Raw genomic sequence first — 19849 nt, 5'->3', positions numbered from 1 at the left:
GTTCTGAAGTAAATTTAGCTTCAGTACATAGAAGCACTTGTTGGTTAGACTCCGGTGTCACTACTAACATCAGTGTTTCAATGCAAGGTTACCTGAGTTGTCGAAAGCCAAGTGATACTGAAAGATGCATTTATATGGGTGATGACAAGTCGGTTGAGGTGGAAGCAATAGAGTATTTTAGATTGTTGTTAAACACTGATTATTATTTATATTTAATAGATACTTTTGTTGCACCGTCATTTAGATGGAATTTGGTTTCTGTTTCTTATTTGGATAAATTAGGTTATTGCTGTTCGTTTAGAAACGATCCGTTTAGTTTATCTATTAATTCTACTATTGTTGGAACCGGTTCACTTATAATTTATGATAATATATATATGCTTGATATAAATGCTTCTTATATTGAAATCCTGAATGTGGAATCACATGATACTAAGCATAAATTTAATAATGAAAACTCAGGTGCCTTATGATACAAACGTTTAGGACACATATCTAGAAATAGAGTTGAACGACTTGTATTAGATGAAATTTTACACCCTATTGATTTTATAGACCTAAATGTTTGTGTTGAATGCATTAAGGGAAAACAGACCAAAAGAAAGAAAGAGGGTGCACATAGAGCTACAGAAGTATTAGAATTGATACATACAGATGTTTGTGGATCATTTCCAACACCTTCTTGGAATGATAAGAAATATTTTGTATCATTCATTGATGATTATTCTCGATATGCATACCTGTTTCTTATTTATGAGAAGGCTCAAACTTTGGATGTTTTAAAATCATTTAAGGTTGAAATCGAAAATCAGCTCAACAAAAGAATTAAGAAAGTCAAATCTGATCATGGTGGTGAATACTACAGTAGATATGACGGTTCAGGTGAGCAATGTCCAGGACATTTTGCTCAATACCTAGAAGAGTGTGGAAACATCCCATAGTACACCATGTTAGGCTCACCAAGCATGAATGGTGTAGCTGAACAATGTAATCGAGCTCTTAAGGATATGATAAGGAGTATGGTTAGCCATTCAACCTTACCAATGTCACTCTGGGGACAAGCATTAAAGACAGTTGCTTACATTCTAAATCGAGTACCCACTAAAGTGGCTACTAAAACTATTGAAGTGTATACTAAAAGCCTAGCTTTTGTATAAACATTTATAAGAATCACATTGGTCAAGTATCTACATTTGTATATACCAAATGTAGATGTTCAATTAATTTATATTGTAGATAACATAGTCTGTGGTGTCACACACAGAAGATCGTGTTATCGGTTCTTTATAAATTATAAACAGTAGCTCACGACCAAGATAGAAATGAACAAACCATTGGAAGGTCATTGTGTAATTAGGTATTAGTTTATCTTAACTATATAATTACACTAGTACACTTAGAGTGTATTGAGTAGAACCATTAGAGGTTGTTTCTTTTTATACTGACTTTATAAAGGAACAAAGACCTCAGTTATTATGGAAGTGTGTGCTCTTAATCCCAATATAATAACAAGCACATATATTTGATATTTATTTCTTTAATTTATCAATGGGTGAGATTTAGTTCGATAAATCAATAATCCCGATAAGTTGGGAAATGATATCACTTATAGTGTGTGTTGTTGATTATAGAAGGAAAATGTGTCCTAGTGATCTAGGTTGATAATGTCCCCAAGAGGAGCTCATAAGGATTGTCATGTTAAATCCTGCAGGTGGACTTAGTCCGACATGACGATAAAGTTGAGTGGTACTACTCTTGGACTAAGATATTAATTAAATGAGTTGTCAGTAACTCACTTAATTAGTGGACATTCGACATCTTAAACACATGGAGACTAGCACACTCATAATAATAAGGAACCCAAAATGTAATTTGGGATTGGTGCGGTAGTTCAATAATAGTTCTTTAGTGGAATGAATTATTATTGATGGAATTAAGTTGTGTGTTCGGGGCGAACACGGGAAGCTTATTTTCATCGGGAGACCAAAATCAATTCCTCATCTCGGTCCCTATTGTAGCCTCTTGTATATAGAGATTTATACCCCCCCGCATACCCACCTTCTTACCCATCCTAATGGGGCCGGCCAAGCTAGCTTGGAACCCAAGCTAGGGTCGGCCAAGACCAAGTGGATGAGCCAAGTTGGTGGCCGGCCAAAGCTTGGGTCCCAAGCTTAGGTGGCCGGCCACTAGAAAATTAAAAGAAATTTTTATTAAAATTATTTCTTATGTGGATATCATGGTTTTAAAAGAGAGTTTAAAATTTAAATCTTTCTTTTTATAGATTTCTACAAAAGATTAAGAAAAGATTTAAAATCTTTCCTTATTTGTAGATTGAAAGGAGATTTTAATTTTGAGAAAACTTTCCTTTTTTTACCATGTTCATAATTTAAAAGATAGTTTAAAAATTAAATATTCTCTTTTATTAGTTTCTATAAAAGATTAAGAAAAGATTTGATAGATTGAAAAAAGATGTTAATTTTTAGAGATAACTTTCTTTTTTGGAAATTATCCACATATTTAAAAGAAAGATTTTAATTTATAAAATTTCCTTTTCATTAATAATGAAAAGGAAAATTGTTTTTAATTAAATAAATTTTTTCCTTTTCATGGCAAAAGAATTAAGGAAGTTTTTAATTAAATTTCCTTATTTGCCAAGACCAAGGATTATAAAAGAAGGGATAGAGGTGCCTTCATGGCGAACAACTCTATTATTTTTCTCCTCTCTTTTTCTCCTTGGGTGTGGCCGGCCCCTCCTCTTTCTCTCTTCTCCATCTTGTGGCCGAACCTCATCTCATCCTTGGAGTCCTTGTGGTGGCCGGATCTTGCTTGGAGAAGAAGGAGAGAAAAGGAGGCGATATTTCTAGCATCCCTTGGAGCTTGGTGGTGGCCGAACCTCTTCATCTTTGGAGGAGCTCTTGGTGGCCGAAACCTAGAAGGAAGAAGAAGGTGCTTGGTGGTTCTCATCTCGGAAGATCGTTGTCCATACAACGTCCGAGGTTAGAAGAGGAATACGGTAGAAGATCAAGAGGTTATTTTTGCTTACAAAGAAAGGTATAACTAGTAATTGTTTTCCGCATCATACTAGTTTTCTTTGTATAAGTTATTTTTGGAAATACCAAACACAAGAGGCATATGATTCTAGAGTTTTCGGATTTGTTTCGAAGTTGTGTTTCTTTTATTTTATTTTTTCGAATTTGTGATTCGATTGTTCTTTTTGGTTAACCTAGAGTTATTTAAGGAAATAAATATTATCTTTCCTTAAAAGGCTTTGCCTAGGCGGTGGTGGTTGCTCCTATATCCAAGAAGGCCATGTGCCTCGCCATGCAGTCCTGGAAGCCGATTTTGGAAATTAATATTTATGGAATTAATAACTTAGGTAGATTTGAATCAATAGTGTTAAGTTCCGCTTGTGTTTCAAATCTAAACCATTAAGAACAGATAAGTTAAATTTGGAATCAATGATGTTAAGTTCCGTCTGCGATTCCTAATTTAACTTCTAAAGAACACAATAGGTTATTTAAGGAAATGTTCGACACTTGTACAAAAAATTTTGTACAGTGGAACCGGTACGATTTTCTTAGGACTAACCAACAAAAACACCTTTTGAGCTTTGGAAAAGGCGAAAGCCAAGTCTCAAATATTTTCATATTTGGGGATGTCCAGCTGAAGCTAGACCGTATAGGTCATATGAAAAGAAATTGGACTCCAGAACTATAAGTAGCTACTTTATTGGATATTCTGAGCGATCACGGGGCTATAAGTTTTATGATCCCAAAGTAAAGACCATATTTAAGACGAGAACCACAACATTCTTTAAGGATATTAAGTTTTTTTTTTTTTTGGGGAGAATAAAGTAACAGATCTTGTCTTTGAGGAGGAATGTATTTTCACTACTCTTCAAGAGGAAATGGTTTATATTCCTATAATTGCTTTTGATAATGATCAGGATTTTATTCCTGTCAGTGATCAAGATGCAATACAAGAACAACAAGACATTGTTAATCACTCATAGAAGAACAAACTCAACAACCTCAAGAATCATTGTATGTAGAACAAGTGCCTTTACGAAGGTCCACTAGAGAAAGGAGGAGTGTTATTTCGTATGATTACATAGTACACCTTCAAGAACATGAGGAAAATGATGGTATGACAGAGGATGATTCGATCAACTTTCATCAAGCCATGCAAGATTCAAATTCTCAAAAGTAGATTGAGGCAGTGAATGAGGAGTATAAGTCAATGCAAGACAATAAAGTTTAGAAACTTGTCCTATTACCAGAAGGCGTGAAACTCATTGGTTGTAAGCGAATTTTTAAAACCAAATGAGATTCAAACGGTAATGTGGAAAGGTATAAATCACGTCTTATAGCTAAAGTCTATACTAAAAAATATGGGATTGACTTTAAGGAGATCTTTTCTCCATTTTCAACAAAGGACTCTTTAAAGACAATCATGACACTTGTTGCGCACTTCGATATGGAACTCCATTAGATGGATGTCAAGACAACTTTTCTCAATGGAGACATTGATGAACCAATCTATATGGTGCAACCAGAATACTTTATATCGGGAGATCCAAAGAGTATGGTTTACAAACTTAAGAAGTCTATCTATAGGTTAAAACAAGCATCTCGTCAATGGTACCATAAATTTCATCAAATAATAATCTCATTTGGTTTTGAGGTGAATTTGGTAGATGGTTGTGTGTATCATAAGTTCAGTGGGAGTAAACATATCTTCTTGGTTCTATATGTTGATGATATTTTGCTTGCCACAAACGATGTAGGTATGTTAAACGATACCAAGAAATTTCTATCTAGATATTTTAAAATAAAATATCTTGGTAACGCATCTTTTGTATTAGGAATCCAAATACATCGAGATCGTTCTCAAGGTATTCTTGGATTATCACAAAAGAACTATATCGATAAGGTGCTTAAAAGATTTGGCATGCAAGATTGCAAATCAGGTAATACCCCGGTCGCTAAAGAAGACAAGTTTAGTCTTAAACAATGCCCTAAAGGAAACCTTGAGACTCAAGAAATGCAAAAGATTCCCTATGCTTCAGCTGTAGGAAGTCTTATGTATACTCAAGTTTGTATGTGCTCGGATATTGTGTACATTGTTGGAGTATTGAGCAGATATTTAAGCAACCCAGGAATGGATCATTGGAAAGCAGCAAAGAGGGTAATGAGATATTTAAAGAGAACAACTGATTACATGCTCACATATAAGAGGTCAGATACTCTTGAGATCATGAGATATTTTGATTCTAATTTTGCAAGATGCCAAGATAGCATGAGAATTGAGATCCACTTCAGGCTATGTTTTTCTATTGGCCAGTGGAGCTATTTCTTGGAAGTGCCAACAAGCACTGATAGCTTCTTCTACCATGGCAGCAGAGTTTATAGCATGTTACGAGTCATCTAATCATAGAATATGGCGGAAAAATTTTATCACTAGATTGCATATTTTGGGAAGGGTTAAAAGACCATTGAAGTTATTTTGTGACAATCAATCAGCTGTATTGTATTCTAACAATAATAAGAGCTCGACAAAATTGAAGCACATCGAAATCAAGTTCCTTGTTGTGAAAGAAAGAGTATAAAGTGGACAAATTTCTATAGAACACATAAGTACAAACTCTATGATAGTAGATCTTTTTACAAAAGGTTTACCACCCAATGTCTTCTATGAGCATACCACTCATATGAGTGTTATTCAATTTGGTAAAATCTAGATCTAGTGGAAGTTTGTACTATATATGTTTGGTTATATTGTTAAAACTTATGTATTTGGAGATTATCTCATCAGATATAAAATTCAATGTTTACTTCATTATACTTTGTATAACTTAAGTTAACGTTTTGATCTCACTTTGATTATAAGGAGGATCAGTTAAAAATTGACATGAATAGGTCAATTTGCATGTATTCATGACACATATTCATAATTGATCTATGTCATTTGATTATATTGATGTATGTGGCCATTGATGGTTTAATTGTGATAAATACAACAATGACAACATTGCTCCTATATCTATATAATTAATGGACGAGATTGTTAAGGAAGCCCTATGACTATGATCACAAAAGTTATGAGCTCATTAAGGTTAACATTTATAAGTTTACACATATGGTCCAGTGGGAGATTGTTAGAATTTTGGGACCATAACTGTAATTATAAATGTCTAATGTCGTTAATTAAATAAGTCATAATTTAATGTGATCAAATTTATCATTAAGGAATATGATTTAAGGGCTTTATTGTTATGAATATATTAATGTGGATACCATATGTAATTTCTAATTTGTTGAGGGGTCAAAATAGAATAGGCAAACTTATGTTCTATAAATAAGGGTTATGGTTCCAGTTTATAGACGATGCTTTTATTTTGTTTTCCTCATCGACAAAACTCTCTAGATACTAAGGAAAATCTGCAAATTGAATATCTTGCCCAAAATTGACTGCATACTATGTATTCTGGTACGCTTCCATAATTTTATCTACCTAATTTATAATTTCTTAAGAATTGAATAGAATGCATAAGATTTGCGTTGAGATTTATCAACCTATTTTACTATCATCTATGTGTTCATCTAGGTAAATGTCTCCCTTATGTGCTAATCACTATTCCAAAGGCTAGTAGCCGCCCATGATTTACCTCCTCCGTGTTGGCCCTGGACGGGTTGGCGGGGGACGCTGAGGGCGAGCGTATTTGTCTTTTGCCAACATCTATGTGTTCATATAGTTTTGTTAATTATATTCATACCCTCAAACATCATTTCTATATATCATATTAAAAGCAACAATTTTTTAAACACAAATGTTTTCGAAAAATCTAATTCGTGTTTCAAAAATTACTACTCTCAATAATGACATATTAAATAAGGGAAACTAGATAAACTCAAAATAATATGAAACCAAATCATATATATTTATCTAATTCTCCGAATTATACTTATGCTCTCAAACGTCATTTTCATACACCATATTGAGAGCAGTAATTTTTTAAACATGAATTAAATTTTTTAATCGATTATTACAATATAGTAATAGATTTAGGACATTTTATGTTAATGAATAATATTTGAATTTATTGTTGCAATGTAACGATCGATTTAAAGGGGCAAAAATGAAATTAGATATGTGATTTAATAATTTTAAAACTTACCAATGATTTGAATTTTTAACAATTTTTACATAATTAAAAAAAATTGATAAATTCATTTAACCTCATTAACTAGCCCTGCAATGACCGATCCAGTCCCGCAAATTTTTTCCACCAACCACTTAGATAATTGGAAAGTACACGCAATAGACAACCCAAGAATCTAACATCCTTTGATTGCGTACTTCATTTAGAGATTTTTTTTTTTTTATAAATATGTCATAACTTAGGTACCTGGATATTCTACCAAGACACTATAACTCCTAGAACAACTTTTACATAATTTAGTAATTTACTGTAGAATATTTAAAGAAAATTAAATTTAAAATTGACCATGTCATTAAATTAATTAAGAATAAGAAACGGTAAAAAAACCTAATACAAACATATATTAATTTATAATAATAATAATAATAATAAAGCATACCTATTACAATTTTATAAATCATCCGAAATTAACTATTTTAAAATTTTTATTAAAAATAATTTATAGAAGCATTAAATCTTACATAAAAATCAATTATATAAATCTAAATAATTACAATAACTAAAGCATGTTAAAATGCCAATCTTGTGGAACTATGACTAATGGCTAAGCTAAAAAGCTATTAAGATTTAAGTAAATACAACTTAAAAAATAAAGTAAATGAAACTCAAACGGTTTGAGAATATTCATTGAAAGAGACATGGCAATACTCATTTGTTCTAGTAAAAAGATCAGTTCGTAATCGCAGGGACAGCCTAAATGTCAAGCCATGTCAGCAATTCACATCAAATGATACTTCAGAGGGACTACGATTGGTCGAGAAGATTATGATATAGAATTAGAAAAAGAAGGGGAAAAAATCAATTGAGCCTTGCTTAATTTTTAATCTTTCTTTGTTGGGAAATCAGTTTGCCTGGTCAGAACCTGGAGGGCCAGCCGATTCAGGGTTCGGCTTAGGATGGTTGCTTGCATTTGTTTCATCAGGAAGCTTAGGAGACTTTTGTTTATCCATGGCATGCTGAACACGGGTCTCGCTCGACTCGGATTCCATCTTCCTTCTCAAATTTTTCTTTACATCCTCGTGGTTTGTTCTCGCATCAGCATTTCTAGCCTTGTCAGAATTTTTCGATACAGGTTGGATAGAATTAGTATAAGGTAGTGTTGCATCCACGGCTGTGCTGGTTGAACAGAAAACTTGATTAGGAACAAGCTTAGTGGTTGGGAGGTACTTGGCAGCTGTATCAATGGCAGGAAATGTCTTCTCTTGTGAACCCCGTGATTGAGAAGCTGGACTGGATTCGCCTGCTCTAATCGCAGAAGCCAACTTTTTTCTTTTGATTCTCTCTTCATCACGAGCCTAAAAAGAGTATAAAAGAATGTCAATTTAACGTGCATACGGAAAAAAAAGAAAGGTCAACAATAACAAGAAGCGGAGAGCAGACTATTTTTCTAAAAAATAATTAGGATATCCAAATCACTGTGTAGTCGGTAGGGTTCTGTTGATTCAGAAAAGTTAGTGGGTGAAATCAAATTATATAATATTTGTTCACAATGCATTTCAGTGGGAAGAAAATCTTCTCTTGTTCTTGAGCTATATCTTAAGGCAGGCAAACCCTGGCCTACAAGTTCTATTACTAATGCTCCATTGTCAGCGAGAGATTTCTCAATCTTTATCAAACTTCAGAAACATCATTTGAATTCTGCAGGGGAATAACAAAGACAAGTATGGTTGCATGCCTAACATGTTTGATAAATCAACAAACAGTGCACGTTACCAAATCTACAAACATTTTTTTTTCATGAAAAAATACAAAGTAATAACATTTAGGTATAACACGTTTTAAATGTTAAATGGAACATAATGGCATGCATTAAAGATAAATACCATTCTAATTAATTAATTAAAGGTTCAGATAATGAAATAATTTGCAAAAAAAAAAAACAAAAGAAGGGTAACAGATAGGTGGGATATCAAGACCTTATGCTGCAAAAGTGCTCTTTTCCTTTCTTTCGATCTGTAAATAGCATCTTTGATGCCTATGTTATCCATGTAACCATTTGGCCACAATTCTGCAAGCTGGGATGTAGAACAAACATTTCAATGAAAAAATATATATATAAGTCATCAAAGTGAAATAAAATTAATAAATAGTAACTAATGAAAAATAGTTACTAAATATAAAGTAGTAACTAATAAAGAGACCTCCAAAAAGAAATATCAACAAGTAACTGATCAAGAGATCATTTTAATAATTTAATACTACCTCTAAATAGAGTTTCCTGCTTTGAGGGCCTTTGTCCTCGTCCATTCCCTGAAATGAATAATATAAATTTTCAAATAACCCAACATCCAATACCTAACTTGGAGTTTGGAATCCTAGTCGCGCGACCTGAGATGGGCAACACGTACTGGTTCGAGTGTAAGGTCATGTGTGGACCAGGATTGGCATGACGTCAGGTCAGCAAAGAACCTGTGCCAGCCAATACTGTTTGAGTACAGGTAGGAGCCGTTAAACTCTGTCATATCAAGTAGCATGCTAGCACTGGACTGAGACCTAAAACCTTGTGCAGACTAAAAATGGATCATTGGAGTATTCAACTTGCGCTGGATAATTCAACAATATCAATTCTAGGATACGATTTCAAATCTTACTAACACTGGCCTTTTAAAATTCCATTAACACTAACATTATCTAATCGCACAGAAATCTCCGCGAACTATCTATTTTGACTTCAGTATATTAGAGAAATTTTGTATCAAAACTGTATGTCATCATAAAAAGAAACAAGATATTAGCAGCACTTGGTACCTCAACATACAAATCATAGAGTTCACAAATTTTGTCTTCTAGTGAAGAATCCATACTTCCTTTCAGGGCTCTTCTTTCATCATTATTGGTTTCCCTAAAGTCAATAGTTGAACCTTCTTGTTGCTCAGCCAACTGAAATATAAGTTCACCATAAGAACTGACAAGGTAATAGCTGAAATAAATTCACTAATGAGAGACAACAATAACAGACCATCAATCCCAACTATTTGAAGTTATGGATCTATCAATGGTATGCAATCTCAGAAATTTACGTGCCCAGCAATTAACTATTACCTGGGACTTCAACTGAGAAACCCGTGCTCTAACCATCTCATTAACCTCCTTTTTTATCTGTTCGAATCTATTGGCTTTCTGCTGTTTTGCTGAATTACCTAACTCAACCATTGCTCGCATGTTTTTCTAATAAGATGTACAAAAGAAAAAGAATCGAAGTGAAGGAATACTTAACCACATAAAACATCCACCAATCAAATAGAAATGAAATATTTAATAAAAAAAATACAGAAACAAGAACATATGTCCCTTCAGACTGATTGATTTATCTCTTTCCAAACCAGTAACCAAATATTAAGAAGGAAGTGAATTGATCAGTTATTTGAAGCATGTGCTTACAATTTCAAGCCGTGAGGAAATGATGTAGTAGCTTATTAACTGTGAGCCATGGTTTATTTATCATTTTGCATATTCTTGGCTAATGAATTTAAGTGTTGATTGATACCAATCAACACAGGTACTGAAATTTGAACCCATTATATTGATTTAATAAAAAGGTATAGCATTAGACTAGATAAATAATGTCATAGTTATATTCGGTCAACATAGAGCAATATAACTATATCATTTGTCTAGGTAAATAATTTCAAAATTATATTCAGTCAACATAGAGAATCATAACTCATTTATACACCATTGAACCAGTTGAAGTGTCAAGAAAAGCAAGAATAATAAGAAGTGTGCTGAGTGTCAACACGGCACAATACTAAAACCATCCTATTCCAACCCGTACACCAAAACTCTAGCACAAAATGATACTTTAAATCTTGTGTTTATCCATAAGCACTGAAATTTGAAGCCATTATATTGAATTAATAAAATGTATACCATTAGAATACGTAAATAACGAGTCATAATTATATTCTGTCAAAATAAAGCAGCATACCTAATTCCCTACTCCATTTAACTTGTCATAAAGGTTACCTTCAATGTCTTGCGCTGCATTAGGTGACCTAGAATGCCCATAAGTCGATCTACCAACTCATCTTCTGAAATTTTACCTTGGCTCGCCTAAAAAAAGTGACTTCTTTTGATTATGAACTGCTGATCCAGAGGTGAAAAAGAATTTGCTAAGCATAATTTAACATTTGATATAATTTACAGGTAAACAAGAAAAGAAATGTTGAAGAATCAAAGAAAAGTCACAAAAGCAACACAGTGAGCATGTTGGATGGAATTCCATCATGTGCTAGCACTAGCAGATGTGACCGGTGCCAAGAGGCTCATAAATTACAAGAAAATAACATTTTGAAATAGGTGGATACAATTTAGTCAGACCCACAAAACTGTATCCATTGGAAAATTGCAAAAACTTTTTTCTTCTTCCAATCATATAAAGTTATTAAATGTTTGTTTGTATCATGAAACATATTGAGCTGTAACGATGATAATGATATTTTGCATATAACTCAGATGGATGGATAGCATCCATATGTAGCCCAATGCAAATAATCGGAACAAGCACAAACATGGGCAGACAAATTTTTTTATGTTTCATTAGATTTGAATTCCTGATGAAATATACAAGAAATTTGGATGCTGCTGCTGCTTGTTGCCAACTGAGTCTCGCTGGCATATGCTAATGATAGGAAGAGGAAGATGACAATACTACATGAAGAGGTAACATGAATTCAATATTTATTTATTTTTGCTTCTTGCTCCATATGTAAAGTTGAAGGGGAGTCTTGGTGCAATAATAAAGTTGATATCGACCTAAAGGTTACATGTTTGAGTCTTGAAAATAGCCTCTTACAAAAGGATAAGGTTGCATATAATAGACCCTTCCCCGGAACCCTGCATTGGCAGGAGCTTCGTGCACCGAGCTACCCTTTTTTTTTACATATATAACCTTTTTGAAGCTTTGCAACTTAAACAAAAACAGAAACATTATATAGCATTAAGAGTAATAGGTCTACGATGCATAGCAATTGCAACAAAAATTTAGATGTCAATAATGGTGATTGGCCAAAATTATATAGGTTCAGATACTGATATTAGTGAATGACTAAAGTGATTTTGGTTTCAGTGCCAACGCCCATACCATGTGTTGGTACAGATTGTAGGAAGAAAAAGAAAAAGATGTTCCAGAGTTGTTCCAGAGCTTCGCTTGATCATCTCAAAGTGTTCCATCTGAAGGAGATTGCCCGTAATGTTACATGGTGCCCCAATGTGTGTAAAAACATATTTAAAACTCTGATCACAGCTATGAAACAACTGAATTTTACATACCAGGGTAGTAAATCCCTAATATGTCTACAGAAAAGCAAAAGAAAAAAAATGTCCAATTAGTAGGTATTGAATACATACATTGGACTATGTTCCTCCTGATACATTTGGCAGATGAACTAAGGAATTCATAGAAGTCTCATTCTCCTAGCTAAAGGCAACTAATCCCCTATGTCAAAACCAAAGCGTACCATACTAAACTTTTAAAGATCCTCTAGTATGAGCTCCAACAAATTGGAAACATATAGGGTACGTTGATGTTTTTCTTTAGTAGCAGTGGAGATCTCTACAAAGGTAATGAGAATAAAGGCCATTCAACAATACCGATAATCGGGCTACTTTAGCAAGCTTCTGTTTTACAGGCTGGGGAAGTCTCCTTTTGATGCTTTGAAATGCAGGATCTGCATCTCGAACAATAAGAGTTGGTGGTCTACCTACAGAACCATGTTCTTGAAGTTCAAAAAATAAAATGCTGTTAATGACTAAATAATCTGGAGTTCAGAAGGTTTACATTCAGCCACTATCATTTCGAGATCGCGTATAGCCCGTTCAAGTGTTGTACCTTTAGGTCTAACAGAAGAGCCTTCTTTCACCCTTGAGAATGGTTTCTGCTAATACACAACAAATAGCAAAGCAAGAAGAATTAGGCATAACAAAAGTATTCCCAGCCACAAAAAACGCAAAACAGGTAGTCTACAAAATGGCAGAGTGAACACCATGAGTCAAAACAACAACTAAGTTTTATCCCACTAGATGGAGTCAGCTATATGGATCCTTTTACACCGCTCTATCTCCTACTATATCATCATTTATACTTAAATAAATTTTATTTTGTTTTATTATTACCAAGTCTTTTTTGGTCTTCGCCTTCCTCGTTTGAAGAGCATGAGTCAAAACTCAAAAAAAAATTCTTAACCGATTGTTTCACTAAAACTGTGCAGAAGCAATGTAAAAGAACTAGTTAGCAGATACACATTAAACAATTTTTTCCCAGAAAATAAAGGTGAAGATCCACTGGCACCATTACTTATTAGAGTCACAGGTGTGAGCAAAATGATTAATCTTTTAGAAATGTTAGCTAACTGTGAATCTATATTTTATTTTTATGGGGGTTTTGCAGGCTCATATATATATATATATAGGGAAAAGGCCAGGGTGATCCACTGATTGCATCTAAGCAGTTCTCCATTTCTAATCCAATATTTGGCACTACAAAGATTTTTTCCATTACAGGGAAAGAAGATAGGAAAATGTTAAGGTATTTATCCACCAATCTTTGCTTTACGCACTGACTCATCAAAGTTTACAGAAGATTGGTATACAAGAGTTCTTCCTCCACTAAGTAAAATAATGACTAATCACATAACTTCACAAATATTCATAATGTCATGTTAATGCTGTCAGAAAACTAGTTTAGGGATCATTAATGAAAAAGATGGGAATTGGAGCTCCATTTTGAAGAACCAGTACAAGAAATGCTCTTAAAAGCATATTTCACCATGCATCTGTGTAGAGAAAAACAACAAATGATGTAAAACTAGAAGGTTGAGGCTTGCTAGACAACCAACATTAAATGGCATTGACGCTAAGAAATACAACTTCATAAGGATGATGAAAACCAATAAATGAAGTATTCTAATCTTGAAGGCATAGGTCATAAGGTATAACAGTTACTACGTTCTGTATAGAAAAGTAAATGAAGGAAAACTAGAAAATAGAATAATCTCTTTAATACAAAATCAAGTCCATGGTCGAGTAATATAGGTTTGAATGCCCAAAGATATGATAGTTAATGATACCGAAAAGTGACTAGACAAGTAATTATTTTATATATTACAAAAAAAATCCATGCTCCACACAAGCAATCATATTTCCATCCTATTCCTTCAAAATGTAGATAAATGTCTAAATTTCTTAATCCCTAATTAATACCACAATAGAAAATAATTTCCTCGAATTTATCTGAAGGAAGCCAAGCTAAGCAAATACACAAAGCATTCTTTGTTACAACAAATTTTTGCAGTATAACCAAGAGAATACTATAACAAAGCTCTAGGTCCAATGTTGATATAAAATCAGAGAAACAGATGAATAAAAGAGGCAACCAAAGTGACTAGTAAATTTCAGTATGTAAAGAGAAAGACAGTGAGCATCCTTAATTTGAAAAGCGAGAACTCATTTTTTAATTTCAATGGAGACAGGATTAATATGTAAGCAGCGTGACAGATTTATGTGGCACTATGAACCCTTAATTAGCTTAAAATTGCAATATTTCAACAAAGAAAATTTCAAAAGGTTAACCTAATCATATATATAATTAAAGAAGATTAAAATAACAGCGTCATTTTCTCTTTAAGGTGATCACTTGGCGTACCCCAACCAAGATATATATAATTTAACTTTCAACTCTACACTTCCCATGAAGTTAACAGATGCATTAACAAAGGATTAGGAGGTTGAGCTTTAGGAAAGCTGGCTTTCTTTTTCAGGAAAAATGACAGTTTTATTTTGCAGGAGACACTCCCTTCTGTCCATAGAATCACTGTGCACGGGTCATTCAGACAAGGTGAAGTTCATAGCAAATATGAAATGGTCAAATAAACAAGTCATTGAAAGCTGAAATGATGTTCATTTCTTTATGAGAAAGGTAAAATAAACGAAATACAATGATCATCAAAGAGCAAAGAACTAACCGCTGAATGTACATGATATGAACTCCCAGAGGAATTCATAGAAAAAGCATCACCAGAATTGTATCTATCTGCATGTCTGACTTTTGTGGATGCCTCCCTAGTTTGACCATTTAGCAACTTTTTTGACTGAAAATATACTTGTCCTTTATCACGATGTGCTTGGTCTAAAAAGTCACTTGCCCTTGACCTGTGAGAAGTTCCAACATTGGCTTTATGCTTATCAAAATCCTTCAACCCAGAAGGTGTAGATGAAATGTCTTTATATGGTAGTCTTGCGATTGATTGTTCTTCTGATGTGGTGGTGAAATCCACAGATTTCCTTTTACTGACTGTTGTAGTAGCTTTTGGTCGATATTTTAACAATCTTCCTTCCTCATTGTAATGTTCACCATATGATGCATAAACTTTTGCATGATTTAATTTCCTTCCCGCCACTGAACTGCTCCTAGCAGCATCTTTAGCTCGTACTTTGCCAGCATTTGCTGGGTCATTAGAAACTATGATATGACTACCATCGCCATGCAGCTTGGGAGTATCCTTTCTTCTCCTTTTCTTTGGTGCCTCTTTAGGTGTCAAGCTAGACTCACTATTACAGAAAACAAAAGCAAAAATCTTGTGAAATTATAATTCAATTTACAATCCAGAGAAACTTTAACAGTCATTGAATTTACTATAGGGCAAACAAAATCAATGATCAATACTTTCACTGGCTTAAATCAAGTTCCAAGAGAAGTCCAGATAGGTGAGGCCATTTTAGAAATATATCCTTACCATCATCCACCTCGTCTGAGATAAATGACTAAAAGAGATAAATAATCAAAAGCTAAGAAATCGGTAATTGTTTGTGACTAAAGATAACTAACATTCCACTACATAGGCTATATCAGCCATATGAAACAAGGTCACTACTAACCAGCATGCACGTAAAGAACCATATATTGCAATTTGTTATCCAACAAGAACACTCTAACTATGTCTGCTTAGCCATATGAAACAAGGCCACTACTCACCAGCATGCACATAAGGAACCATATATTGCAGTTTGTTATCCAACAAAAATACTCTAAATATGTCCTTTAATGGGGCACAAACATGCAAAGCCTTTAGCATAGTGCCTTTGGAGGGTCCTCACATAGAATCCTACCATTCTACGCAAAGATCTTTTTTTTTCAAGAACTAGACATCCCAGTCGGGGGAAAAACTGTCAATATGGACCAGGTTTCCCCCTATATATACCTCAATTCTTAACTCTCACTTGTCGATTGAGTAATGAGCTTTTATATATTATTGTACTTCAATTAAGCAATAAACATGAGAGATTAATGATTACAAAGTCTTGCAATTTAACATTTCATTGCTGCAAATAACACAATACCAAAGAACCATACTACTTAAACTGCAAATTCTACACAATTTCAATGATAATTAAAATGACTAAAGAAAAGATATAGAGAACATAAAGCAAAGCATGTTTTGAATAAGTCAAGATTAGTTATCTTGAAGCAAATAAGCACCCAAGAAAATACAAATCATGTGGCAGAAAGTTACATTTGCTCTAACTTTCCTTTGTTGACAAAATATCCATTATGTTTTGTCGACATTTTGTCTACTTGAAAGTACTCATCCTGCAAAAATTAAAAAAAAAAAACAGCAGAATCAATATAACCTTCAATGTTAAACCAGTAAAAAAGAAGAAAACAGAATCAAAGGTATAATATAATTTATTTGCATGTTTTAAGAATTTAAGAATGTTTATCCATCAAATTGCAATAAAGTATGAACATAGCTAGAAGGTGCATCTCATTACAGCAGTATAATGGTTAGTGCATTATCATGTAAAGCAAAGCTTATTAACAAAGGGAAAATTTCAAAGTGAAGAGATTTAGTATTTAAACATGGAACACTTATACTAAGAAAATTATTCATATAAAATGGCTAACCCAATAAATAAAATATTATAATAAAGAGGATATGCTAGGTTATTATGTTTTTGGATAATGTCAATTTACCTTTTCCATAACATTGGCAACCAGTTTAAATGAGTCTTAACTTGAGCATACTGAGGTGTTTATACAACCTCACTGAAGTTAGAAAATTGATTTTAACTAGGGATAAGAAAATGTTTTATCAACATGAAAGTAAGGCATTTTACTTTCAATGTGCACAATAGTACTTTTCAACCCACATACCTGAAAAAAATGGCAAATATTGCCCATGCCATAGTCATTGCCTTCTCATCTCAACTTCATTGACAAATAAAGTTCCTTTTGGGTCTACAATAACTGACCATCACCCCAGCCTCCTCCCAAAATCCTCATCAGACATCAGCCACCGGTTCCTCTGGTGGAAAACCCAACCCCTTCATCACCAGCATCCCAGCCACCAAAACTGTCCCTTTGTCCTCTTCCAACAGGTAGCTGACAGCCTATTCCATTCCACCTCTGCTAAGACCCACATGACAACTATAGTTATCAGATCATCTTATTCCCCTGCTTCTACCACAAAGGAGATAAATTCTTCCCTCTGCTTAAACCACCAGAAGGAGACCTCCTCCTTCCCCTGGTTCCACTATAGAAGATGACCTCTTCTAGTGACAGCCACCTTTTGTCAGCGGCAACAATGTCTCACTAACAACAGTAGTGAAGCAACACCTATCATCTAATTATTGAAGCTCTCCCTTGGTCACCTCGGCTCAGGAAGTCTAAAATTAGATTTATCAAGTTAAATCATTTCTTTTGCAATCTATGATATTTTTTATTCTAAATCATTGAATAAGATCCATCGAAATGTCATGTACAAGAAATCTATTTCTTTTTCATCTCCATGATATTAAATCACAAAGATTAATCATAAAGGATGTCATTTATCTTCTTCATCTCTAGCTTATCCATACTTCAACATCAAAAAGAGCTAAACTAATAAACTCCATTCGTCAAGGTAAGCCAATTGAATATTAAATTATATGATTGTCTATCATATACAGGTGCATAGACCACTTCTCAGAACATGCAATTGAAGTCAAATAAATTTTGTAGGATGAAATCAAGGTAGAAAATTGAACAAAATTGTTTAATACAAAAACTTGCCAATATCAATATTCTAGCCAGTGTTTTAAACTTCAGTGGCTTCACTAAACTGGTGTTTCAAATCTACTAGTATATACCAAAAACTAACCAATCATTCAATTAGTTCAAAAAGTTTTTGCATATTGATGATGCAACAAACATTTGAAAAATAAACAAAGATAGGAATAAAAAAAAGTGATGTTAGGGTCTCTCTCAGTACTAATTATTGCAATAACATTCATAGATGGGTAACTGTCACTAACCAATTCAGCATCATCTATAAATGAATCCTCCGTGTCATATTGATCATCATCTGGGATGCCATCAAGTTCTTCATCACTACTTTGGTTTCCCTAGGTCAACAAACTTACACTTCGTCAAGCCATTAGCCAGCGTGTAAAAGATCAGAAAATAATGGTTTCATAAAAAATCCAAAATCATATAAGCAAGAATATGAATGTAGGAGGCACTCCATACCACGTACAGGCGTTCAATCTTCTCTATAACTGCGCTAAAGCGGTTTGGAGGCGGAACTGCATCTTTTGGATCTGCTGCTGAAGGCTGATGTCCCCACAAACAATAAACTAGATTTATATAAAATGCGATACTGAATAAGAAACAAATACACAAAATCAATAACAAATTTTAACTGGAGAGAACGCACGTCCCGGGAGCATGTAGCACATTGCAAACTAATTGAGCTCTCTCGCCGGAAAAAGTCAAACGCAGATTACAACAGCAGGAATAACGAAACAAGATGCTGCATACGAAAGGGAGCGGTGAGATCATTACAGAGGGAAAACCCTACCGCATCGACTTCTCCGGACTGAGCAGCGAGGGGCCGGTCAGCGACGGCAGCAACGGGAGGGGATCTTTGCCCCTTGTCGTTATCCTTAAGCAAACGCTTCCAGGACACAATGGTGGTCTCCCCGGGCTTGAGGGTCACCGAGAACCGAAGCCTCTGGGCCCCGTCAGTAGGCGGCGGCTCGTTCTGCAGGGAGGCGGCAGCCGATGACGAAGGCGCCACTGCTGCCACCGCCGCCGTCTGGAGATGCGGCAGCGGCGGGGCGGCAGCGGAAGCGGAAGAAGTGGTGGGGAAGGAAGAGGAGGAAGCCCTAGCGGCGGCATCCATGGAAGGAGGATGAGGACTCGGAGAGATCAAAGAAGAGATCCGTGATCAGGATCGATCCCTAGCGCCGGTGGCGGAGGCGTTGAGGGATCGCGCGGGATTGATTGAGCTGAGCAGACACGCCGAAGGCCTCAATTAACCAGCCTTCGTCGGCGCGTGAAGGCGAAGGTGAACCCAACTCCATTCCTTTTCCCGAATGGGATATATCGACCACATTTCAAATTATTCTCCGTATTTTTTTCCTTTTTTAAATTTTTTATCGAAACCACGCTCCTATTTTTTTAAATATTCAATTTCACAGTGTACTTTTAAAATTATCAAATGGTAATATTAAAATTATTTTTTTTTTCAAAATATTCTTTCCCTCCTTAATGTTTTAACGGATGCATTGTAACAATGACAATAATTAAGTTTTTATTCATTAAATCTCTATTAATTTACTTATTTATCATGATTTCATATTACTTCTGAG

General features: G+C 34.4%; 1 protein-coding gene across 6 annotated transcripts; it reads right to left on the bottom strand.

Moving 5' to 3' along the window:
• Positions 1–7849: 7849 nt before the first annotated feature.
• On the bottom strand, positions 7850–19574 carry LOC122014923 (ubinuclein-1-like). 6 transcript variants are annotated; one of them, XM_042571448.1, is made up of 14 exons: positions 19057–19574; positions 18726–18809; positions 18512–18601; positions 16732–16808; positions 15184–15769; positions 13002–13101; positions 12815–12924; positions 11189–11275; positions 10265–10390; positions 9971–10102; positions 9425–9472; positions 9139–9237; positions 8390–8517; positions 8220–8271 (listed from the first exon to the last, which is right to left on the bottom strand). In XM_042571448.1, exons 1-14 carry the CDS (start codon positions 19378–19380, stop codon positions 8232–8234), a joined length of 2031 nt encoding a protein of 676 aa, XP_042427382.1. In that variant the 5' UTR covers positions 19381–19574; the 3' UTR covers positions 8220–8231. The 6 variants fall into 6 exon arrangements, with proteins under 6 accessions (XP_042427378.1, XP_042427380.1, XP_042427383.1 ...); XM_042571444.1 differs by having other exon boundaries at positions 7850–8517; XM_042571446.1 differs by having other exon boundaries at positions 7850–8517; positions 13002–13098.
• Positions 19575–19849: the final 275 nt, after the last annotated feature.

The sequence above is a fragment of the Zingiber officinale genome, chromosome 8B (assembly GCF_018446385.1).
Source record: "Zingiber officinale cultivar Zhangliang chromosome 8B, Zo_v1.1, whole genome shotgun sequence".
NCBI classification, from domain to species: domain Eukaryota; kingdom Viridiplantae; phylum Streptophyta; class Magnoliopsida; order Zingiberales; family Zingiberaceae; genus Zingiber; species Zingiber officinale.
The sequence above is the reverse complement of the archived record's forward strand: the minus strand, read 5'-3'. Positions and strand labels throughout refer to the sequence as shown.

Bases quoted from the DNA above. Each gene is read 5' to 3' on its own strand.
- LOC122014923 (XM_042571444.1), bottom strand. From the start codon at position 19,380: ATGGATGCCGCCGCTAGGGCTTCCTCCTCTTCCTTCCCCACCACTTCT. The intron at 18,602-18,725 runs GTATGGAGTGCC...TTGTTGACCTAG, and splicing joins AGATTGAACGCCTGTACGTG to GGAAACCAAAGTAGTGATGA. The intron at 12,925-13,001 runs GTAAACCTTCTG...ATGGTTCTGTAG, and splicing joins CGAAATGATAGTGGCTGAAT to GTAGACCACCAACTCTTATT.